This window comes from Thermobia domestica, chromosome 14, assembly GCF_964235325.1.
Source record: "Thermobia domestica chromosome 14, izTheDome1.hap1.1, whole genome shotgun sequence".
NCBI classification, from domain to species: Eukaryota; Metazoa; Arthropoda; class Insecta; order Zygentoma; family Lepismatidae; genus Thermobia; species Thermobia domestica.
In genome coordinates this window covers 13,260,766-13,284,643 of record NC_137467.1, presented here as the reverse complement: position 1 = coordinate 13,284,643, position 23,878 = coordinate 13,260,766, and the positions used below count along the sequence as shown (strand labels likewise).

The window sequence follows — 23,878 nt, the reverse complement described above, 5'->3', positions numbered from 1 at the left end:
AATTTCCGTTTTTCCACTATATACTTCACTATTGGACTTTAGCTTAATTACGCATTTCCGTTTCCTCACTATATACTTCACTATTGGACTCTAGTTTAATGATGGATTTCCGTTTTTTCACTATATACTTCACTATTGGACTTTAGCTTAATGACGCATTTCCGTTTCCTCACTATATACTTCACTATTGGACTCTAGCTTAATGACGGATTTCCGTTTCTTCACTATATACTTCACTATTGGACTCTAGCTTAATGATGGATTTCCATTTCTTCACTATATACTTCACTATTGGACTCTAGCTTAATAATGGATTTCCGTTTTTTCACTATTTCTTCACTGTTGGACTTTAGCTTAATGACGGATTTCCGTTTCCTCACTATATACCTAGGTACTTTTCTATTTGATTCCAGCTCTGTGACAGATTTTCGTTTCCCATTTATAGTGTATATCTAGGTATAGTGTAAAATAGTAAGAGATAGCATGATTTAGCCTTCTAAGAATAGGTACCATATTCTCTCATAACTCACTATTCAAACCGGAAGTGATAGAAATAGCTGGTTTTAACGTTGATAGTAATAGAGGAAAACCTGTAATAAATAGCAAATGTGGTGGTCTGCAATTGGTTTAGCTCCCAAGAATATCTCCACCAGAAATGGCATGGGTCAAGTGGGTCAAGATTTGTGAGTAGGTCAGTGAGTCGTTGGTCGACAGGGCGTGACCCACTGCGATCCACCACCTACTGTGAGCCACTTTGCCCAGTGCATTGTAGACAGCATCTTCTGAACACTGGTGATTTTATCTACGTTTTGGTTCCTTCCTGTTCTGCCTAATGACCCTCTAGCACTTTCTAACACAACTTTTATCTAATCTTATCTTTAGCCAGAACAGGAATTCCTGTTCTGCCTAATTCTGGAAATTTATTAGTACCCATTCTCCCTTGATTTTCGAATACCATTTCAGAACCTTTAAATTAAATTCTCTGAAATGGGAATATATACATTATAATTCATTGCGAAAAAACAAGTCATACAGTCATATTCAAAAAATTTACTTCTCATAAGCCCTACTTTTAGCATAAATATTCTGTGGAAGATCACACTCAAGACTGTTCATTGTAACATAAGTTTTGCAGTAAAAACAATTCTAATGAATCGTACATTGTGGTGCAATACCTATAGTGTACTATGAGTGTAAGATCAAAAATCTAGAGTTTGCTTTCTTTCAAATGCTACAATATTATTGTATACCAACCCTTATCCGGTAAGATTTTTTCTCGTGGCTTATTTCTCTCATTTTATTCGCTTTATGACAATTAAGTAGGAAACTATAGCTATAGCATAATAAAGCTTTTTCATGTATATGACTCTACCAACAAAAAGTAAATTCTATTTGAAATTGAAACTAAATTTGCATGTTTTTATTAGTGTAAAGGTAATGTAATACTTAATCATATGTATAAAACAGCTCGGATTAAATAATTTTTTATATAAATAATTCAGTTTACGTAGCTTTTCGCAACTAATAAGGGAAACTGAATTTGAGGCCCGTAATGTCTTTTTACGTATTTGAAACAAGCTACTTAGGTTTCAATATGGAGAAATAGATTGCCAAATACAATCAAGAAGTAGTTGACATTTAGTTTCGGCCTACTAGGAGCAAGTATTTGTTGCTGTTTAGAGCTACTTCGGTGAACAAACTGAATGTCAACGAATTCTTGCTTGTGATAGGACAGATATTTCTTCACATTTTAAATTAGAACTGTTCTATAAATTAAGAGGAATTCTGTAATGGCTTTCACTAAGACTTGTACATCATATTTAGTCATTAGAGTCATTAGACAGAACAGGAATTAGGCAGAACAGGAAGACACCCTACGTTTTACTTTCAAGGCCTTCATTTATTTTCCTTTCTCATTTGTTTCTATTTACTTACCCGAAGTGAGTATATCTATGTGAAAAAGAGCTTCAGGCACTTTTCGATATTGATATTTGTAATTGTAATAATAGCAATAGGATTTACTACTTGCATTTCGAGACATAGTACAGTAATGTAGAAACTTTTTTTTTTTAATGTTGGCTTACTTTACCTTGATTTGAGACTTTCAAATTTCACAGTATTTTCCACTGAGAAGTATCTATAATTCAACAAGGAAATAATTATATATGATAATTAAATTGAAATTCATCATAATATGGTCCATGACAAACACTTTACCATTTTATATCATACAGGTCAGATCCACCGGTATTGTAACAAAGAGAAGCTTGAGCCATTGACCGTAGAAATTCAAACTCCGATTAGTGATAATTTCACAGCCTTCTTTTATCACTAGTGTATACTCTTTAGCCAGTGGATCATGGGTCAGAGTTAATAACGATGGGTTTTATTCGGCGGTGGTTCAGAGTGGGTCACGGTGGATGGTGGATCAGTGGATCATGAGTCAAGTTTTCATTGACTCAAGTCATCTCTGATCTCCATTCTAATCATAGTACTGAAACCGGAAGAGGTGGATATCTATCAGCACTTCCGGTTTCAATATAAACTAAAGAAATATCACGTGATAGAAGCCTATCCAATTGCTGTACACATGTCACTGTTCATTGCTTATGTCTTAACAGATCATAGAATTGAATACGAACCGCGCAAACTCAAGCCAAAAATAGGCTCACTATCATGTCCAGCTTAGTCGAAAATTAACATTAAAGCAATATATTTTGTGTGTCCACATATATCTAGACATAGACTAATAAATCAAAATTAAATTCAAATTGTAGCAAATCCTCTGACACAGAGACTCCAAATCTATTATTCAATGTTTATCTCAAGCTGTCTTTTCCTGCATGACATAAACAATACATGTGCTAATATATCATAGGAAAGTCGTCTGCAAAATGACAGACAGGTAAAAAACATGATATGAAAATACAATCCTAGATTTTTTTGTTAACATAATGTCTGAAGGAAAAGAAACTGTCATTCAATTTAGAAGTTGTTTCAATTTTTTTGTGGTTTTTATTAGTATAAGAATTTCATTTTCGTTTTTTTTTAGATTTAAAAAAAATTAAAAAATAAACAATATGGCAGAACGTATGGTAAGCGTTTTGTAAGCTGTCAACCACGGTGTTGAAAGACTCATCTCCGTTTTGTGTCGTTGCAAAACTAACCCCCAGCCCCCGCGCCTTCGTCTCCTCGCTCCAGGTTCATCCTTTCCATCACTGGTACACCAACAACCTACCTCTTACCACATTTTTCATCCAAACTCACTCTCTCACACACACAAACATATACAGACACTCTTCCTCCCTCGACACAACAATCTCCTCACATACATCCTTAGCACCATTCTCAGTTCCACTCAAAATCTGACAGAACCATTTTCTGTCAAAACCCAACTAATTTCCCAGTCAAGCTTTTTTCCCCCTACAGTGTGTGTCCTCAGGTAGTCTACGAGGAAGGGGGGAAAAAGTGAAAATAATCCTAGAAAATGAATTTGAGGAGCGAGAGATGTCTGGGATGGGTAGTGGTTGAAGTAGTGCCTCTGTTTGTGTGTGGTAGTTGGATTTTTATAATATTTTCCACACAACCAGAAAAAAAGTATTAAACCAAAAGGAGACATGTAGGGAAGGTGCGGAGAGAGGACGTTGAGGTAAAGGACGCCCGGCGTCTATGCGTCCCGAATAATGGCATTTCCTTGTTCGGTTTCCTGTATCTCTACTCTTCGCGGACGAACTAAGACAGCTTAATGCATACAAAATAAGCGGCAGATATATAATTTTAATGCGCCTCCTATGTTGGACCAAACAAGATTTTGACGTCATATTTTTGTTGTAGTTTATCCAAAATCAAAAGGTGTTAGTTGTCTTTAAGCACACAAACTTCTCCAGAAACAATGCCTCCGAATATCAGGCTTGCAAAAGGGAATAGAAAGGCAAAGCGTTTCAATACATATTTCAAATACATTTATTTTCTTAAGGAGTTTGGTTTATAGAAACTCCTTTATATATTTACCCTGTCTGTCCATGTGTCCGTCCAAACTCCTTTATATATTTACCCTGTCGGCCTATGTGTTCGTCCAAACTCCTTTATATATTTATCCTGTCTTTTCATGTGTCCATCCTGGGAGCGCGGTGACTCAGTGGTAGAACGTTCACCTCCGGTACTTGGGGACCCTTGTTCGATCCCAACTCGCGCCACGTGGACTTTGTGGTGGACAGACAACGTGCTTGTGGGTTTTCTCGGGGTTCTCCCGTTTCCTCCCACTTTCTTCATTCTACCATTTCACTCATTTCTCATACTCACCGTCTACTTTAGCCTAACTGGCAAAACCGTGGGACGAAAAATTCAAAGATTTCATTTTCATTTTTCATGTGTCCATTCGAACTCTTTTATATTTATCTTGTCTGTCCATGTCTCCTTCCAAACTCCGTTATACATTTACCTTGTCTGTCCATGTGTCTGTCCAAACTTCTTTATATATTTACCCTGTCTGTCCCTGTGTCTGTCAAGACTTCTTTATACAGGGGTAGGTCAAAAAAATCTAAAACGTTGCAAAAGTGTGAAAATCATACCTAGTATGGTGTGGGTCCTCCGTTTGCGTCCAAAACAGCTTGGATCCGACGTGGAATGGACGTATACAGCTCCTGAATCGTGATGTGTGAAATTTTGTACCATTGTTCCTCCAATGTTTTTTTTTAAACTCAGACCACAATGCCTCAATGATGTTCAGATCTTGTGATTGTGGGACCCAGGGGAGGTGTGATAGGTCCTGATCATGCTCCTCAAATCATAATTTCACTGTTTCTGCAGCGTGACAGGGTACCAAATCATCTTGGTAGATCCCATTACCATCAGGGAACAAAATTTGGGCCATGGGTAGAATCTGGTCCCCCATAATGGCCTCATACACCTTAGCATTCGTCATTCCATGCAGGGCTATGATGGGACCTGCGGAAAACTACGATATCACTGCCCATACTGTAACAGAACCACCCCCATGCTTTACAGTTGGGAGCAGACAGTCTGTATCATAGGCCTGCAACCGTGTTCTCCATAATTAAACACGACCGGTTGTTGGAAACAAGGTGAAGGTCGATTCATCGGACCACATTACGTGTTTCCACTGCTCATGAGACCACGCCTTGTGGTCCTTGCACCACTGGATATGCTTCTTCGCATTTACTGTTGTGACCAGGGTTTGGCGATAGCGGCCCTGCCATGAATTTTTATTTTATGAAGTTCCCGTCGCACTGTTTTCGATGAAACCGGGTTCTGTAGGCCGGAATTGAGTTCAGACGTAATTTTCATTGAATTGGTCTTCTCTTCAGCTGCTACAATCCGTTTTAATGCCCTCCGGTTCCTATCTGACAGGATTGTCTTTCGACCACTGTTGTGCTTTGCAGACGTCGTTTGCCCATGAATTGTGTATGCCCTCGTGACATTGGACACAATGCCTTTCGATACCCCCACAATGTTCGCCACTGAAGCTCCAACCAGACGGGCACCAACGATCATGCCTATTTGGAAGTCTGTCAGGTCGCCCATTTTACTGCACCACTTTCACACCACGACACTTAGGGGTGAACTGGTTACTGCTGACGGAAGAAGAAGCTCCACATGACACACTGAAAACAAAAACCGATCGGCAACCGCATACGCGTTGTACTGTGGAGGGCCAAACTTACGTGTCCTGTATGAAGTGGTTTTTAGATTTTTTTGTCTATCCCTGTATATTTACTCTGTCAGCCCATGTGTTCGTCCGAACTCTTTTATATAAAAAATATATTTACTCTGTCAGCTCATGTGTTCGTTCAAACTCCTTTATATATTTACCCTGTCTGTCGGTGTGTCCGTCTGTTTATCTGATAGACAAAAATGTTCGTCCATCCGTTCGGGACACAAAAAATGTCGAAAACTACTTGATGGATTACAATCAATTTTGGCCAACTAGTAGAGCATCGAAAGTTACTAACTAAATTACTTGTTGGAGATTATATTCAGAAGGAGTAGTAGAAATCAACTATTTCCGGTTTTAAAATTGATCACTATGGAGCAAGAATGGTAATAGAAAACGAAATAAAATAAATTTTTTTAGTTTAACATCTCACAATTATGTCCTTTAGGCAGGGCCGTAACTTGTGGGGGGCGGGGGCAACTGCCCCCCAGGGAAGCTTGCCGCCGTTTGAGGGGGACCCACTCTAAGACAAAATTTTCTTACTCTATATACGATACGAATATGAAATGTTAAATGAAGCGTCATACAAGGTCACCTCATTACATAAACAAAACAGCACACAAAAGGTAATTGAAACGAAAATGAGTCGTGGGCCCATTTCAGTAATGAAAATGTCTACTATTAGGGGCTCTACAAATAATATTTATTCGTATGGCTTTGAGATTTGTCAATATTGTCCCCTTAATTAACTTGTTATGTATGGAAAGAGCCCTGGGGAGTAACTAACCTTGCCGTGCGGGAGGGCCCACAGGCTCCTGGGGGTTCATAAATAGTAATACAAAAACAACTTTTTAGGGGGCCCAAATACACGTATTAATGGTTACCCCCCCCAGAAGAAAATCTAAGTTATGGGGCTGCGCCTTTAGGCTAAGGCTAAGTGAATTGATGTAATTAAGGAAAGTGAATGAAGGTCAAATAATTGAACAAATGAGAATATAGGAAGAAACGCGAGTATCTCGGAAAAAAAAACAAAAAAAAAAAAAAAAAAACACGAACTCAATATTGTCCACCTGAAACTTTATCATACCTTTGAGCATAAGACGGGGGTTTACAGCTTAAGAGGCCTCCTCCCGGCGAAATTAAAATACCGCTAATTTTACAGTAATTATGTTATATCTTCAAATAGATAAAAGATAATCGAAATGTGGAACAAGAGCGCCCTAGACAATATTATTTTATATGAGATACCGTTATCACGATTCACTTATCTGCTTTCGATTTCGAGCCATTTTGAAAATCGGCATTTATTTTCGCGTTTCTAAACGGCTGAAAACGGAAAGCCAGTAGGTGACTTCTGATAACGGTACCTCACGCAAAATAATATTGTCTAGGGCGCTCTTGTTCCATATTTCAATTATCTTTTATCTATTTGAAGATATCACATGATTACTGTAAAATTAGCGGTATTTTAATTTCGCCGGGATGAGGCCTCTTAACGAGAGATTCGAACCACATGAGCTCCCATCGGAGAAGATCGAAACCGTGTCTTCCCATGCCGGAAGCGAGTACGTAAGCCATATATTCAAGAGGGAGCTCGCGTGATTTCTTATAAATAGGGATTTTGTTAACGATTGCTTGCTTGCACCAACATGTGTTACGACATTGCATTGACCTAACGTGAAACAGTTACAGACCCAAATTGAACCTGGCGTGTCTTGACAAAAAGGAAACATAGATTTCACGTGTATCATGTTAGGTCTGGATCCCACACTGGGCGTTTGTAATGTTAAACAAAAAGTTTGACCTTCCTTTATCTGTGTATATAATGTACGTTCATCTGTCTTTGTCTTCTTCTTCTTTTTTTGTTGGTTTGGCGTAGTTTTCTATTCTTTCCTATCCTAAGAGTAACTTTTCGTTTCCTTCTAAATTTTCTTCCCTACAATTTAAATAATTTGAGCTAGATATTTTAATCGTGGCCTACCTCTGGATATTTTATCTCCTGTCATTTCCGCTGCACCTAAAAGAATGATTCCTACATGTTTCATAATGTGTCTATTCATTCTCTTCTTGTTTTTGAAACAGTCTTCAGAATACTCTTTTTATCTTGTTCCATTTCCATAGTTCTTTTTAATTATTTGGTTGCAGTCAATTTTCAAAAACATTCTTCTGTAGTATCACATTTTGAACCCTCCCATTCTCTGTTTTTTATTCTTATTCTAGAATCTATTCCTCACTTTGAAATTACGTGATATTCCTTAAACATTATGGGCAGCGGTGGCTTAGTGGTAAAGCGTTCATCTCTGGTGCATGGGGGTCTCTGGTTCGATCCCAGCTCGCGAAAACTCAACTTTGTGTTGGACAAACACCGTGTGTATGGGTTTCCTCGGGCTTCTCCCGTTCCCTCCTACTTTCTTCATTTCTCAACATCACCGTCACCTTTAGCCTAAACGGCATATCTGTGGGACGTAAAACTCAAAGATTTCATTTCATTATTTTCCGTAAATATTGCAATGTTCTGTAGGTTCTAAATAATGTATACGGAATTTCAACCCTTCACCTTTTTATTATAATTTTTTTTTTTTTTTACAAAGTTCTTGAAAGTCTTTTCTCTGTCTTTAGATGTGTCCAGTGTACAATAAGTGCAAAGTTCCGCGGCACACGATGTGGCCGCAAAATAAAGGGTATTTATTTTAGGAAATAGTGGCCTCAGGGGGATCGGTTATACACCGTAGCTCATAGCAGCCTCAGGAGTTGATTTTAAAGAATTATAGTCCGCAACTCATAGCAGCCCAGGAGTAGGTATTAAAGGATATCTTTGTTGCTCATAGCAGAATCGGGAGATGGTTTTAGAGAATTATAGTCCGTAGCTCATAGCAGCCCAGGAGTAGATATTAAAGGAATTCCCCGTAACCCATGGCAGCCTCGGGGGAAGGTTTTGGTAGGTCAGCAATCAGCACTGGTGCAATAATTATCTCGTCCCGTCGTTCTCTTCTGTAGCCATCTTCTTTTAAGGGAGCTATGGAGGGGTGGTCGGCTTTCTTCGTAGTTCTTTGAATCCTCTTCGTTTCTGCCACTGTCCGTTTATAATTGCTTTTAGTGAGAACACGAGGTTTGCAGTGCGTGTGGGTATATGGATCCTTACAATATACATTCACCAGATTTGTTTTAATTTTCATGCATAGGCGGATCCAGAAGGGACGAAGGGTTGTCGTCACCCGCCACCTAGTGGCAGTGGTAGAAAAAACAGTGAGAGAGAGGAAATTTTTACTCTCTCCCCTTCTAGGAATCGTTCTGGATTCACTCCTTGTTCTATGGCATTATTCTTTGATTAGAAGTTTTTGTTTTTCTTCAAATGTTTTCGTCTGAGCTTTTCCAAATTTTACGTCTTGTTTGCAGATATTATCGATTATTGTTCTACTCGATAAGTAGAGCCTTTCTATTTCAACTGTGCCCTCGGAAAATATCTGAAACATACTTCGGTTCCACCTCCGCCGTCCTCTTATGGAGAGAACCTTCTCTTTGCATTGGAGTGTAGTTAAATTTACATAGAGGTTGCACCATCCGGTCGTGACGTAATGTCAAGTGATATTAGTCCACTTGGAAACAGAACTTTATTGACCCCCCAAAAAACTTATTTACTTACGCTACGAAACATAGCTGAGTGAGTGTCAGCAAACGAAGAGGTTAGCAGCTCTACAGGGTTCATTTTATCCACCTTTGCCCTAATTATAATACCGTGTGATATTACGTCACACTCGCATGGTGCAACTTCAATGTAAATGTAACCACACCCTTTGTTTTGGGACAAAGACGTGAATTACCTTGGCTGTGTTGTCAATTTCTCGTGCAATCATTTGGTCTTCGCGAATGAAGATCATAGCTAGCTAACAAGACAGTGCACTGCGAAGCTTGTCAATCTGGTAACCCTGTTTATATCCAACTATTGAAGGATCTCGGTCAAAGCAACTTGTACTTTCTCTTTCGAGAGAGATACGGAGGAACACACATTGATAGCAGCATCAGCAGGGGTACACTTGAAATGGTGGCGTGTTGTTTGCCACGGTGTTGTTTGCCACGACTTGATTTTTGTGTTGTTTGCCACGATCTTACCACAATCTTTGTATTCTGATCTTATCAGATCTGATTATCGTGAAGATACACACACACACACACACGTACACACACACACACATACACACACACACACACACACTTAGAGTGAAAGAAAGGGTTGCCAGGCACTTTCGTTTATGATTCCCTGGGATAAGTGGTAAGTGTTCTCGCCTTTGGAACGAGAGAGGTCTCATTAGATTCGCTGCTGAAAGAAAAAATGAAATGAAATCTTTGAGTTTTACGTCCCACGTTTATGCCGATTAGACTAAAGGAGACGATGATAATGAATAATATGGTGGAATGAAGAAACTGGGAGGAAACGGGAGAACCCCGAGAAAACACACGCACACTGTGTTTGTCCACCACGAAGTTCACTTGGCGGGGGTTGGGATCGAACCCAGGACCCCAAGCACCAGAGGTGAACGCTCTACCACTGAGCCACCGCGGCCCCTCTGCTGAAAGAGAACATTAAGCTCCAAACAAATGAACACAAAACAATATTAATATCACAATAGCTTAGTAGATTTATCTATATATATAAAAGAGAACGTACAAATCCTTTGTTAGCTCATCACGCTAATACGGCTGAACCAATTTCTTTCATTTTTGGGGGGTTATTAAGATTTGGACCCTAGATGGTTTTTATCATATCACTTTAATTTTCAATTACCAGTGTCTTGAGATAATTGACCATTCAAGTGTCCATAACGTAGAAATCCTTTGTTAGCTCATCATAGCTAAATCTAACCGTATTTATATGCAACCCACATGACCGTGTCACTCGGCGGGTTAACATAAATGACAGGCGATATAATGTTAACATTTACTGCAATCTTCTATGGTTTTTATCATATCACTTGAAAGCGAAAAAGTAAAAATTATCTAAGTAACAAAGTTTATTGCGTTCCGGGGTGACCCCAGCGAAGCGGGGTGAACGCTGCTAGTAGTTCTATAAATGCATTTTCTCTTTTAACGGATTTTTTAATATCATCTTCTGTTACATAATGTTCTGTTTTTCGTTATGCTACGAGACCAAAGAACTGGATGTTATATCCTTAAGAAAATTGAAATGAAATGTCTGCGTTTTACGTACCACACATATGCCGTGTAAGCTAAAAGATTTGATGATTATGACGAGAATGAATAAAAAATAGTGTATCGAAGAAAGAGGGAGGGAAACAGAAGAACCCCGAGAAAACTCACGCTCACGGTGTTTGTCCACCATAAAGCTAACTTTGCGCGAGCTGAAATCTGACCAGAGATCCTGATAGTATGAAAAAACAGCAAGCAAATATATGTAGAAAACCTCAATAAAAACAAATGTAAAAGGAAGATCACACTTCAAACTGATGAAATGGATATATTTTCTGGCATGACTATAAACGTGTAACAGTATCCTTCTGAATTTTTTCAAACTATGCTTAAATATAAATATATCTCAAAAGAATCAGCCTAAACAAACTCATTAAAACATCAATTAATAAGCAATCGAGTGCTGTCTGATATTAAACGACCAAAAATATAAATCCACTAAAATGGCTTACAGTCAAAGTCAGAAATGAAAAATTCAGGTATTATTTAAATTTTGCGAATACACTAAAACACTCCTAAAATCCCTTTGGAGAGGAATGTTTAATGAATACTCAGAACTAGGGTTAAGAATAAGAGCAGTAACCCAATACCGTGTTTGGAACCGTTTGCATTGTATGTATTCTGTTTATAAATATAATAGATTTGATTTTTATAATATAGTCATCTGGCAACCCTCAACTTCTGAGTCGATTTTCTATAAATCTTCACGATTATGATACAAGATAAATCAGACAGAACAATATCGTGGCAAACGACACCAAAATCGAGTCGTGGCAAACTACACCGTGGCAAACAACATGTAATCCTTGAAATAGAGAGTCTCTGACAGAACTCCTGAGTCTTTGTCAGCAAATGACCTTCTACGTTTGATCACATGGAATAATCAATCATTGCAACTTTTATTGATTTGTTTGTATTTAAATCCTTCGCTCAACAGTGAGGCTACAGGTTAAGGTTGGTGTAAAGGGACAAGTTTTGCCAATAGATGTCACTATAGTCTTCGTATCTCTCTCATGTATTTTTTACCTTTCACGAAAATTCATCATTTCTCTTACAAATTTCAAGCTAGAAGTTTCAAATTTTTAGAGAAGAAACTTCATAACCTATCGAAGGCAACAATCCGTGCCGATTTCTTATTTAGAATTTTCTTCATTGTTGAAACAGTTATATTGCTAAAGGTTTGGATATCCCTTTCAACAAACAAACCATTTCAACAATGACGAAAATTTTAAACAAAAAATCGGCACAATTTGTTGTCTTCGATAGGTTATGAAATTCCTTATCTAAAAACTTTTAAACTTCTAGCTTGAAATTTGTAAGAGAAATCGTGAATTTTTGTGAAAGTTAAAAAAATACATGAGAGAGAGAGATAGGACGACTGTAGTGACATCTATCGGCAAAATTTGTCCCTTTAAATTAACCTTAAGTGAAATCCGAATTAGTGCTGTAAAAATCCAAAGTATTGGATCACGTTTATTGAACCTTAAAAGATTGTAATGCTACGAGTGAAACTTAAATTTTTAATTAGTGAAGCAAATTTTTGAATTAAGTTTTTTCTAAAAAAAAAAATAGTTTGCTAGAGCGATCATCTTGTCCAAATTCATTAATGGAGTCAACAGTGGCGGATATAGAAGGTAAAAACTGGAGGAACCAACCAGAACACAGACTATGATAAATTATCATGAATTTACAATAAACTTTAAAAAATATGTATACAAATAGCTTGAATTATTTTTGATACTCAAAAAACTGGTAGATCCGCCACTGGGAGCCTCAGGCTAGATCCACCACTGGGAGTCAATCAGTATCATCACGAATAACTGTGTCTTTAACGGTGCCTATCCATATCGCATGTTCTACAATCGAAATAAAGGTGTACGGGGTGGCCCAAAAGTAACACCCCTGCATTGATCAAGTATAACTTCTAGTTTATGGATTTATTTGCTTCGGCTCTTCCGAGCATAAAATGTAAATAAAAACACATTAAAAACAAATAATAAAGAAACTAAGTTTACCTGATTGATAACAATAAGAAGTTATATAAAATGCAGTACAGTACTGTATACCTACTTTTGGACCATTCTGTATAATTGTAGAATGCTAGAAGTCACACATCGAGCCGTTAGATGGCAGCTAACTTTCTCCAACGGTTTACATTTATCGGATGAAATTAAAAATTCTACGCGTGATCCTCTTTACAGTTTATTCATTATTCAATATTCGAAAAATGATCGAGGGCTTCAAATATGTGAAAAACATATTCCGAATAATTTTTAGCAACACTAATTTGAACTACTGTAGCGCATTTAGTGCTCTTTAACCGGGAATTGAACTCTAGACCTCATGTTCCAAAGGGCATGTGAGCTAACTACTAGATCAGAGTGACGGAACATCATTGAAATATGAATAACCATTTAGACTTACCCAGTATACAAAGTGTTACAAAACAACACTTACAACGTTTGGGAAGTGATTCTCCTGACACCAAGATAAGACAAAAAAGTACAGACCAACCCTGGTGTAGAAATTCTTCCTTTCGACGCTATAGCCAGTCGAAAATTTGTTGAAAAAAATACAAAAGCAGTCATAAGTCGATCGGATTTAATGTCTATTATTTTTAGTCGTAGATTCTATTAATGCAGAATTTCACTTGGCCTAGGGGCGGCGCTAAGGGACAGAAGAATTTCTGTAGTATTTTATGAAAAGACAAAAAATGTAAATTAACAATACTGGAAAATGATTAAACCCTAATGAAAATAATACCCTACACTTTGTTACGTGCGGAAATTTTATCCACACTTTAAAAAAAAAAAAAAAATCCTGGAGTGTATGCCTGAAGAGTATGCAACCCGAAATAAAGATGAACATTTTTTTTTTTTAGCGCCTCTGGCGGAAAGTGGTGAATTACGTATCTACGACGGTGCTTGAAGAGGATGGCTTAGCCATTCGATTGCTACTGTGCAAGTGGGCAATATCTGTTCTACTATATTCAACTGTGTATAAGGTTATTATATATATCACGCGTTTTCTGAATTACTGAATTTTACCGTTTATTCCTGAAAAAGAAATTTATATTCAGATATTTTCTAAAGTATTAGTATCTAATTTCTGGATAGTGTTATTTCGGTTTGGTGATATTGTGTGGAAGAAAAGTTCTGTACTGTGACACCCACTTAATTAAATCTGGAGTGAATGGAATAAGATATCACTTTTGTAAATGGGTGAGTTGTTATACTCTCTGATTTAAGGTATTACATTAATTCGGACTAAATATATTTTATATCTATTTGAATTATAGAACGGTGTGTTATTAAAACAATTTTGAATATATATATATATATATATATATATATATATATATATATATATATATATATATATATATATATATATTAGAAAATTAATGATATGGAATTGTGGTAGGGTAGATGCTGCTACTCTATTAGACTCCTTAAATATACTTACAGTAAAAAGAGTTTCATCCAGTATAAAAATATATATATCAGGATATAAATTTACATATGTAGAAACTACTATTTTTGTTCAAATCCATTGAAAGTAGAGATTGCTTGATTGAATTATTGTTATAAAGTTTTCAATTCACATATATAACCTTTTATTTCAATATCCTAATAGCATCTTTCTGATTATTTATATCATGGTTTTTTGTTTTGCTAAGCTGAAATACGCAGAAATCCTATATGTACAATTTGAATGTATATATTTGTAACTTCACTAAAGTACAATAACAATGTTAAAAACAATATTCATACTAGTGGACTGTAAGGCTTGATTCGTACACCACATGAATGCAACCAAATATAAATTCACTGTATTTAATGATTACAACTTCAGTTTGCACACAAAAAATAATACACGAGAATAAACATATTCACAAGGTCTTTAGTTGTAAATGTTTGTTATACGATGGCTTATAATTTGTGCTGTGCTGTATGATTTCGACCATGATATATGGTCCACCAAATCTTCATGTTCTTGCTGCCACACTCACACACACCAAACAATAGAAAAGCGTTAAGCCACTTGAACACTGTTGCCAGCTAAAGGCACACACACTGTTAAACACACAAATAATCCCAAACATACTCCCCCCTGTTGGTCAGCTAAGGTCTGACCAAATAAAACTAAATGATACATATAAAAAACGAAACAAACACAAAACTTGAAGCAATATTACAACTGTACTTATTTTTAGATTACCAAAATCTCAATTCCAATCGTTGGTATATGGTAATGCAACTAGTTTCTTGATGGAACGTTTATATGTTCCAGTTGTAGTACGAACCGTCACTACACGAACTAAGAAATCCTTTCCTGGGAACACCTTTTTAATGATGCCCAATTTCCACTGCAATGCAGAAACGTTGTCTTCAATCAGCAAAACTACATCTCCAACCTTGAGATTGTGTTGCGATGAAATTGTCTTAGAGCGTTGTTGAAGACCATGTAAATAATCTCGGGACCATCTCTTCCAAATGTGTTGTTTTAGTTGTTGTATCTTCTGCCAACGAAATAAGCGGTTGTGTGGTAGATCGGTGAGGTTAGGCTCCGGTAAAGCTGTAAGTGCTTCTCCAATTAAAAAATGTCCAGGGGTGAGAACACTGATGTCGTTAGGCTCACTTGATAGCACTGTAAGTGGTCGAGAGTTGAGACAGGCCTCAATTTGTGTGAGTAATGTTACAAACTCTTCATATGTTAACACTGCACCCTTTGTAATACGAACTAGATGGTATTTCATTGATTTTATACCGGCTTCCCATAGTCCTCCAAAATGCGGCGAATTTGGTGGTATGAAGTGCCACTGAATTCCTTCGGTCGATGTAAAATCATGAACTTGAGAACTAAAAGGTTCTGATGAAAACAGCTGATACAATTCTTTCAATTCGTTGTTGGCTCCAACGAAATTTGTGCCATTGTCGCTGTATATATTGAGACATCTTCCTCGTCTGGCTATGAATCTGCGTAAAGCTGCTATGAATGACTGCGCACTAAGATCTGTTACCAATTCCAGATGTATAGCCTTGGTGGATAAACAAACAAATAACGCAACATATGCCTTACGTACAGATCTATTTCTAACTGCTCCTGATTTTATGTAAAACGCTCCCGCGTAGTCCACGCCTACGTTTAGGAATGGTCTGGCTTGCTGCACACGAGCTGCTGGCAACTGTCCCATAAGTTGTTTTGAACCACTGGCCTTTAACTTGAAACATGTGAAGCAATGATGGATCACTTGTTTTACCACCTGTTTGCACCTGATGATCCAATATTTCTGGCGTAGTGATGATATTAATAATTGGGGTCCAGCATGAAGTAATCTTAAGTGTTCTGCTTCAACTATAAGTTTTGTTAAGTGTTGATTTGAAGGCAGAACTATTTGATGTTTGGCGTCAAATGGAAGCTGACTATTCTCCAATCTTCCTCCAACTCGGATCACGCCTTCACTATCTAAGAATGGATGTAAGTTGTTCAATTTACTTCTTGGCGGAACAATGTTTCCATCACGAAGATGCTGTAATTCGCTGTAAAATTCAATTTCTTGTGTCCATTTGATGCAAACATGGAGCGCTGTATGAAGTTCTTGTACTGAAAGACCTTCTGTTAGTTTATTTTGCTTGTGTCTGATGTTATGAACAAAACGTCTACAATATGCTATTGTCCTAACTAACCTTGACAATTTTGAGAATCTTGTTATGGTTCCATTGCACCAATTGTCTAAAGTAACTGTCAATGTTATGGTTCCCTTACTTTCTGGAACTTGATCTGGTTGCAATGAATCCTTACTTGTCACTGACCAATTAGATTGTAAACTAGAAAGCCATTGTGGACCGTGCCACCATAATGAATTGTCCTTTATGGAAACTGCATCTATTCCTCTTGAAATCAAATCTCCAGGGTTGTCTGAAGAAGTTACATGTTTCCAACAGCTAACGTCAGTTAAGTCTTGAATTTGAGCTACTCTGTTGGCCACGAAAGGTTTCCATTTATTACACGGAGAAGCTAGCCATGCCAACACGATTTGGGAGTTGGTCCATAAATGGACACTACTTATGTTCAATTTTAAAATTGGTAAAATCTTGTGAACTAATTTTGCCAAAATAACTGCTGCGCATAACTCCAGACGTGGGAGAGTGATTTTCTTGACTGGAGCCACACGTGATTTAGCACATAATAACTTAACTGATATTTCTCCTTGTTGATTGATCGATCGCATATAAATGCAAGCTCCATATGCTCTTTGAGAAGCATCTGAAAAACCATGGATCTGAATCTCCGCTATGTTTCCTTCAACGAGTACATATCTGTCGAATTTAATCTGATTGATTAATGGAAGCTGCTTGTATAATTGAGTCCATTTCTTTGCTAATTCCATTGGTATATTGTCGTCCCATTGAACCTTTTGCTGCCACAATTCTTGCAAAAATATTTTGTATGAAATGACAACTGGTGAAATTACTCCTAATGGATCGAATATAGTGGCAATGATTGAAGCAATCTGGCGTTTAGTAATGCACTCTTGAACCTTCACTGGTGTCGTCTTGCTTTCAACGAGAAACATATCCTTGTCTGGATGCCATGACAATCCTAATGCCTTGACGCTTTGGCCCTCATGGAACTGGATTGGACGCTGCACTTCTCGAAGCTCTGGCGAGATGGATTCCAATAACCTTGGATCATTCGAACTCCATTTCCTAAGCATAAAACCTCCCTTTCCCAGTAACTCTATCAATTGCTTCTGGACCTCTAGAGCTTGCTGTATGTTGCTCATGCCACTACAAACATCGTCAATATAGAAATCTTGACGTAATATTTCTGCTGCTACAGGGTAATTATGCTCTTCTTCGTCTGCTAATTGCTGTAGACATCTTGTGGCCACAAATGAAGCACATACCGTACCATACGTTAGTGTTTTCAACTCAAAAACTTGAATCGGTTCATTTCTAGATCTTCTCCACAATATACGTTGTAATGGCGTGTCTTCTGGATGAACATTGACCATGCGATACATCTTAGCGATATCTGCAGTGAATACTACTGAATGAGTTCTAAAGCGCAAAATGATAGAAAACAAATCTTGCTGTATTGTAGGACCAACTAAGAGAATGTCGTTGAGGCTTTTTCCGCTGTCAGATTTTGCTGAAGCATCAAACACTACACGGAGCTTCGTTGTAGAGCTTGTGGGCTTAAAAACTGCATGATGTGGCAAATAGTATGCAACGCTGACGTCCTCCTTTTTACGCTCATCTATCCTTACCATGTGACCAAGATCTTCATATTCTTGCATGAATTCCGAATATTTAGCTTCAAAGTCCGGGTGTTGATCGAATCTTCTTTCCAATTGCTTTAATCTAACCAATGCCTGCTGATAAGAATCGCCTAAAACTGTACGGTCTTCAAGCAAAGGCAATCGTACAATGAAACGCCCTGTATGATCTCTTGTTGTATTCTGAACGAAATGTCGCTCACATGCAAGCTCTTCGCTTGATCTAGGTGTAACAGTAATTTCTTCTAGTTCCCAGAATTTTTGAAGTTGTTGCTGTAGATCTATGTTTGTCTTTACAAAACATGTTGCTAATGGAATATGGGGGTCACGTTCTTGAGGAATGCGTCCTGCCACGATCCATCCCAATTCTGTCTCCTGAAGCACTGGAAAATCACCTGGCCGTGTTTTGTGTCCTGACTTCATAATTATGTAGAATACTTCCGCACCTAAAAGAATATCTATGTCTCCAGGCGTATTAAAAGTAGGATCTGCTAGAACAGTGTCCTTGGGAATGTTCCATTCGTCATAATTAATTCTTTCTTCCGGTAGTTTACTTGTAATGTGAGGGAGAACTGAACAACTTATATTCAATGAAAATGTGTTAACACATGAATGGATACAAATATCTACAGAGTACTTTGTATTAGAAATTGCTTGATTTATACCTTGAATTGGAGTATACTGTCTATACCGTTTGATGTTCAATTGTTGCACCAAATTCTCTGTTACGAAATTGGTCTGACTAGCACTGTCTAGAAGCGCGCGACAAGGAACCAAATTTCCCTTGTTATCCCTTACTTTTACTATTGCAGTAGATAACAACACTCTTGCGTTAGGCCTAGCCTTTAATGCACAATATGACACTTGCCCTAAACTTTCACTGGAATCTGAGTTGTTACTACGCTCTTGCACCACGGCACTGCTTACACTTGGAAACCGCACTGATTTGTCTTTTGTTACGTCTACATGCAATAATGTATTATGCTTTTTGGAACACTTTTTACAACCTCTCGATTTACAATTCTTCAAAAAATGATTACTTTTCAAACAATTCATGCATAATTTATTTTTACGAATGCACTCTAACTTTTGGCTGTGTGCCGCATTCACAAAAGACGAACAAGAATATAAGGGATGCTGGCTATTACAAAATTCGCATGCATTTGAAAATGTTGATAAATAAGTCTTTGATGACTGAATACTTTTTGTTTGCTTGTTTTGTACGCTACTACCCTGCTTCACACCATCAATACTAGTTCTCATGTTCTCAAGCACCTGACAACGTTTCTCGAGAAACGAAAAGAATTCTGATAAAGCAGGAAAATTAGAATTCGTATTTTGAAGCTCCCATGACTTTCTAGTAGTTGCATCTAATTTTGATACAAAGTGTTGGGTCAAAATTACGTCTGTGAGGTTTACGTTTGGCTCAAGTGCTTGTAGCGCATTTATATTGCTAGTAGCTGTATTTATAAAAGCGCGAAGTTCACTTACATTTTCTTTATACACTGGCTTGATTTGTAGTATTTCGTGAATGTAAGAAGAAGCAATTAGCTTTTTATTTGAATACCTGTCAACGAGTAATTGCCATGCTACTGAATAATTTGTTTCGGTAATTGGTAAATTTTCAATTAGGTTTAACGCTTCGCCCTTAAGAGAAGTTCGGAGGTACTGAAACTTCTGTACTGTGGAAATGTCTTTATTCTCGTGAATAAGAGATATAAAAGTGTCCTTATATGATAACCAATGTTTACAGTTCCCGTCAAATGCAGGCAACTGTATGACCGGTAATTTAACTTGTGTGCTACTGCTAGTGCTATTATTAACAGCTGATTCTTTATTTCGATGTTTTAAAACAAGTGCTTGCATTTGAGCCTCTAAAGAAAAATACACATTTTCAATTTCTGCACGAGCGTTTACTGCTTCCGCTTCGGGTTCAATTTGATCAATTTCAATAGTATCTTGCACCTCCTGCAACTTTGACCAGACGTTATTTAGATGTTTTAAGCGTGCACGTATTTCTTCTATATTGCCTTCATTTGGATCAAAGGCCTGAACAAAGGTGTTTATTCTTGTTAACTGGCCTCTGTATGCAGATCTTTGCCTCAAAAGACGCTGGTGTGATTCACTCATGATTAAATGCTACGCAGAAATATGAAAAATAAAAAACTACTGACCTGATGATGATGTTTTTTGTTTTCTTTTACCTATGAAATATACTCCAGAAGCGTGGTCCTGGTATAACAGCTGTCCGCCTACACAGAAAACGTGCTGATTGTCCAACGTACGTGATAACACCACATATAGGCCGACACAAACACATTTCTCTTCATAACAGCACAGAACAATTCTCAGAAATCTTTGCACTCATGTGGCCCGGATAGGACCAATGTACAATTTGAATGTATATATTTGTAACTTCACTAAAGTACAATAACAATGTTAAAAACAATATTCATACTAGTGGACTGTAAGGCTTGATTCGTACACCACATGAATGCAACCAAATATAAATTCACTGTATTTAATGATTACAACTTCAGTTTGCACACAAAAAATAATACACGAGAATAAACATATTCACAAGGTCTTTAGTTGTAAATGTTTGTTATACGATGGCTTATAATTTGTGCTGTGCTGTATGATTTCGACCATGATATATGGTCCACCAAATCTTCATGTTCTTGCTGCCACACTCACACACACCAAACAATAGAAAAGCGTTAAGCCACTTGAACACTGTTGCCAGCTAAAGGCACACACACTGTTAAACACACAAATAATCCCAAACACTATAGATGGGAATTATTATAGAAAATATAGTTAACATTTGCACTAGGAGTATCTCGCCTAATTTCCCTCATTTAACAATTATTATTGTAGGGCATGTTTCCCTTTATAGATATTTGTCCTGGTCATTAACGGCCGGTGGCCCACGACGGAGCCATACCTAAGGCACGTTACAAACAGTAGCAATCGAATCTTCGATAATAATAATAATAAAAAAAAGTTGTTGAAATTAGTTACGGTACATGCCTTACATACTTGATAGGTTTAAAATGCTGGAGTAAAATCTGTTTTCTTGAGACTATAGGAGGGAAAGTGCAACATAATACCTGTATATACATTTGTTTGTTCGTTACTTGGTAGATTTGTTGTTAGAGTTGTTAAATATATCCGCATTCTTTTTGTAAAGAAAGAAAAAAAAAGTGAATTTTGGATGGTTAGAAGGCTAAATGGTAAAATCGGATTTCTTGTACGAAACAAATGCTTGTAAGTGTGCAGTCGCTATTAGGCAGAAATATTTTTCTGGTGGGAATATTTTTGTATATTATAGCATTAACTTTTATTTCTTCATTATTCATAAATATGGAAAATCCTGCGGGAAGGCCTGGTCAGCTAGTATTAAATGGGTTTGTAGGAGGAGAAAGGGGAGTATTTATTCCGCCTAATGTAGGTCAAGGTTGGGATTTGTCGTATTTGGACGGGGAAGCAGAATCAAGTAGGCAACATTTATCGTCGTTCACTGCTGATAATGTAACTGACCTGTCTTCAACAGGTGTGTGTTCTGACTTTACTGATAGCAGCGGAATGTTGAGGGACGAGTTGGAACCTTTGTGTGTGTCTACAACAAGTAGTCGTAGCTCCCTGAATCCGTTTATTGACCTTGATCAATCAGCTGAGGAGATGATTGCGAAAGAAAAGAAAAGCACAAATCCATTTTGTGATAAAAATAAAGTTGAAATTATGCGCAATGAACCTCAGAACGTACGTTTACTGAATAGTTTTGTGCCTTTTAATTTTAATATGGAGAAATTAACGGTTAATGCTTCTTGTAATTTGTTTAATGAACACGTACGTAGAATTCCTGTAGTAGATGGATCAGATGATGTAAAACTTTTTCAATTTATGAGTGTAGTCTATGGTATTATTAAATTGAAATTATTTCCAGTAGAAACCGTTCTAATTGCTGCGTTAGGAAAAGCGCAAGGTAGATTAAATCAAGAATTAATTTCCTTATATGAAATGACTATCGAATGGTCACAAATTACAAGTCATTTGTTTCAAAAATACATGACACCATTAGGTAAGCGAGCCATTATAAATAGATATATTAAGGTTATGCAAAAACCAGAAGAGAATTTATTAGATTATGTAAACAAAATAATAGACTCAAATATTGTTTGCTATGGATCCCTAAATTATGGGAATAGTAAAGAAGTTATACAAATTATTATGGAAGGAATGAATCCCCACTTAAAACATGACATATATAAGTATCGTTACCCAACGTCATTAGATGAGTTGTTGAGTGAATTAAATCAATATGACTTACATCAAAGGAATTTGGAGGTATACAGTGCATTAACCAAGGTTTCAAGTAGAGGAGATGAAGAGCGTAAACAGGTTTCCTGTTATTTTTGTGGTGGACTGCACCGAGTAGCCAATTGTCCTGCTAATAAACAATATTTGCTTAATAAAAAGTTGTTGAAAGTGAACATGGGGATGAATATGGAAAGACGCTTTGCAGGGAATAGTGACCGGTCAGGGGCTCTGAATCAGGAACTTGGGTCCGGTGTTCAATCTTCTAATGGTGCGGGTGTTTCAAATTCTTTCAATAATCAGTTTATGAATAGTGATAGGAGGAATAAGAGACGCTTTGCAGCTAAGAGTGATCGGCAGCAGTATACGCTTCCTATGGAGAGGTCCGAACTTCGAATCCCGGTAGATAATATTGAACATGGACACCCTAATGTGAGTGATGGTGTTTATAGAGAAGTTTCTCAAATTAACAACGTAAAAACAAAGCATTATGCATCTAGACCAGTGAGTAATTTAATGCATAGTGGTAATTTTAAAGGGAATCGAGTTTCAGTGTCTCGGAATGGTGTAGAAAATGCGAACTTAAACATTTTTAGTTCGTCACCTGCTAATAATGAAAGTATTAAGAACTTTAGTATTTTGAGACAAGTTCATGGAGAGAGAGGAACAATACCCTCAAACTTTGTTGATAGAAATACAGTGAATATTAAACAAATGGATGGAACAATAGAAAATAATACTTCAAGAAAACTAATTGCAGCTTTTGTCGATGCTTTTGTGCTAGGAACTCGTAGGCGAGGGGGACTAGACACGTGTTCTTCAGCTTCGCTTATTGATAAACAAAACTTTGATAGGTGGAATCAAAATTTAAAATATCCTGTGCAAGTGTTTAATGAAAAGTTTACAGGAGTAGGAATAGATAAACAGAAGTTAACTCTAGAACAATGTGTGAGGATTCCCATTAAATTAAAGAATCGAGTGTATCGATTAAAGTTTTTTTTGGTGGAAAATCTTGAACCAGTTTTTATTATGGGAATTAATGAACTTAAGCAGTTAAAGGCAAAGATCGATTTAGTGACCAACAAGTTAATCCTTCCTTTAGAGAACTCTGTGGTTTCTTTGAACTTTTCATTAAGGGACCCCCCACCTGATTTACGTGAAGATACTTGTGCTGTTGATTTGTTTTGCAGAGAACCATCCCAAATTTCAACAAAATTATTTTTGAGGGAGGAATCTTCGAGTGAGTTACCTCCAAACGTTGGTCGGGAGTCACACGTTAGGGAATTTACTCAGGAACCGACCAGGGGACAGTCCAGTGTTGCCAGCTCAGTGGAGACCAATGGTTTTTCCAATACCAGTTTCAATAAGCAATGTATCGAGAATCCATGTCAATT

At 37.2% G+C, this 23,878-nt stretch overlaps 1 protein-coding gene across 1 annotated transcript; it reads right to left on the bottom strand.

The window, feature by feature from the left end:
- Nucleotides 1-15,107: 15,107 nt before the first annotated feature.
- On the bottom strand, nucleotides 15,108-21,344 carry LOC145669738 (uncharacterized). The gene is made up of 2 exons (XM_081738072.1): nucleotides 21,278-21,344; nucleotides 15,108-19,126 (listed from the first exon to the last, which is right to left on the bottom strand). The coding sequence occupies exons 1-2, from the start codon at nucleotides 21,342-21,344 to the stop codon at nucleotides 15,108-15,110; spliced, it is 4,086 nt and encodes a 1,361-aa protein (XP_081594198.1).
- Nucleotides 21,345-23,878: the final 2,534 nt, after the last annotated feature.

Excerpts from the sequence above, each read along its gene's own strand:
- LOC145669738 (XM_081738072.1), bottom strand. The coding sequence starts at position 21,344 with ATGCGGATATATTTAACAACTCTAACAACAAATCTACCAAGTAACGAA. Across the intron at positions 19,127-21,277 it reads ACAAACAAATGTATATACAG|ACGTAACAAAAGACAAATCA; the intron begins GTATTATGTTGC and ends TATTGCATGTAG.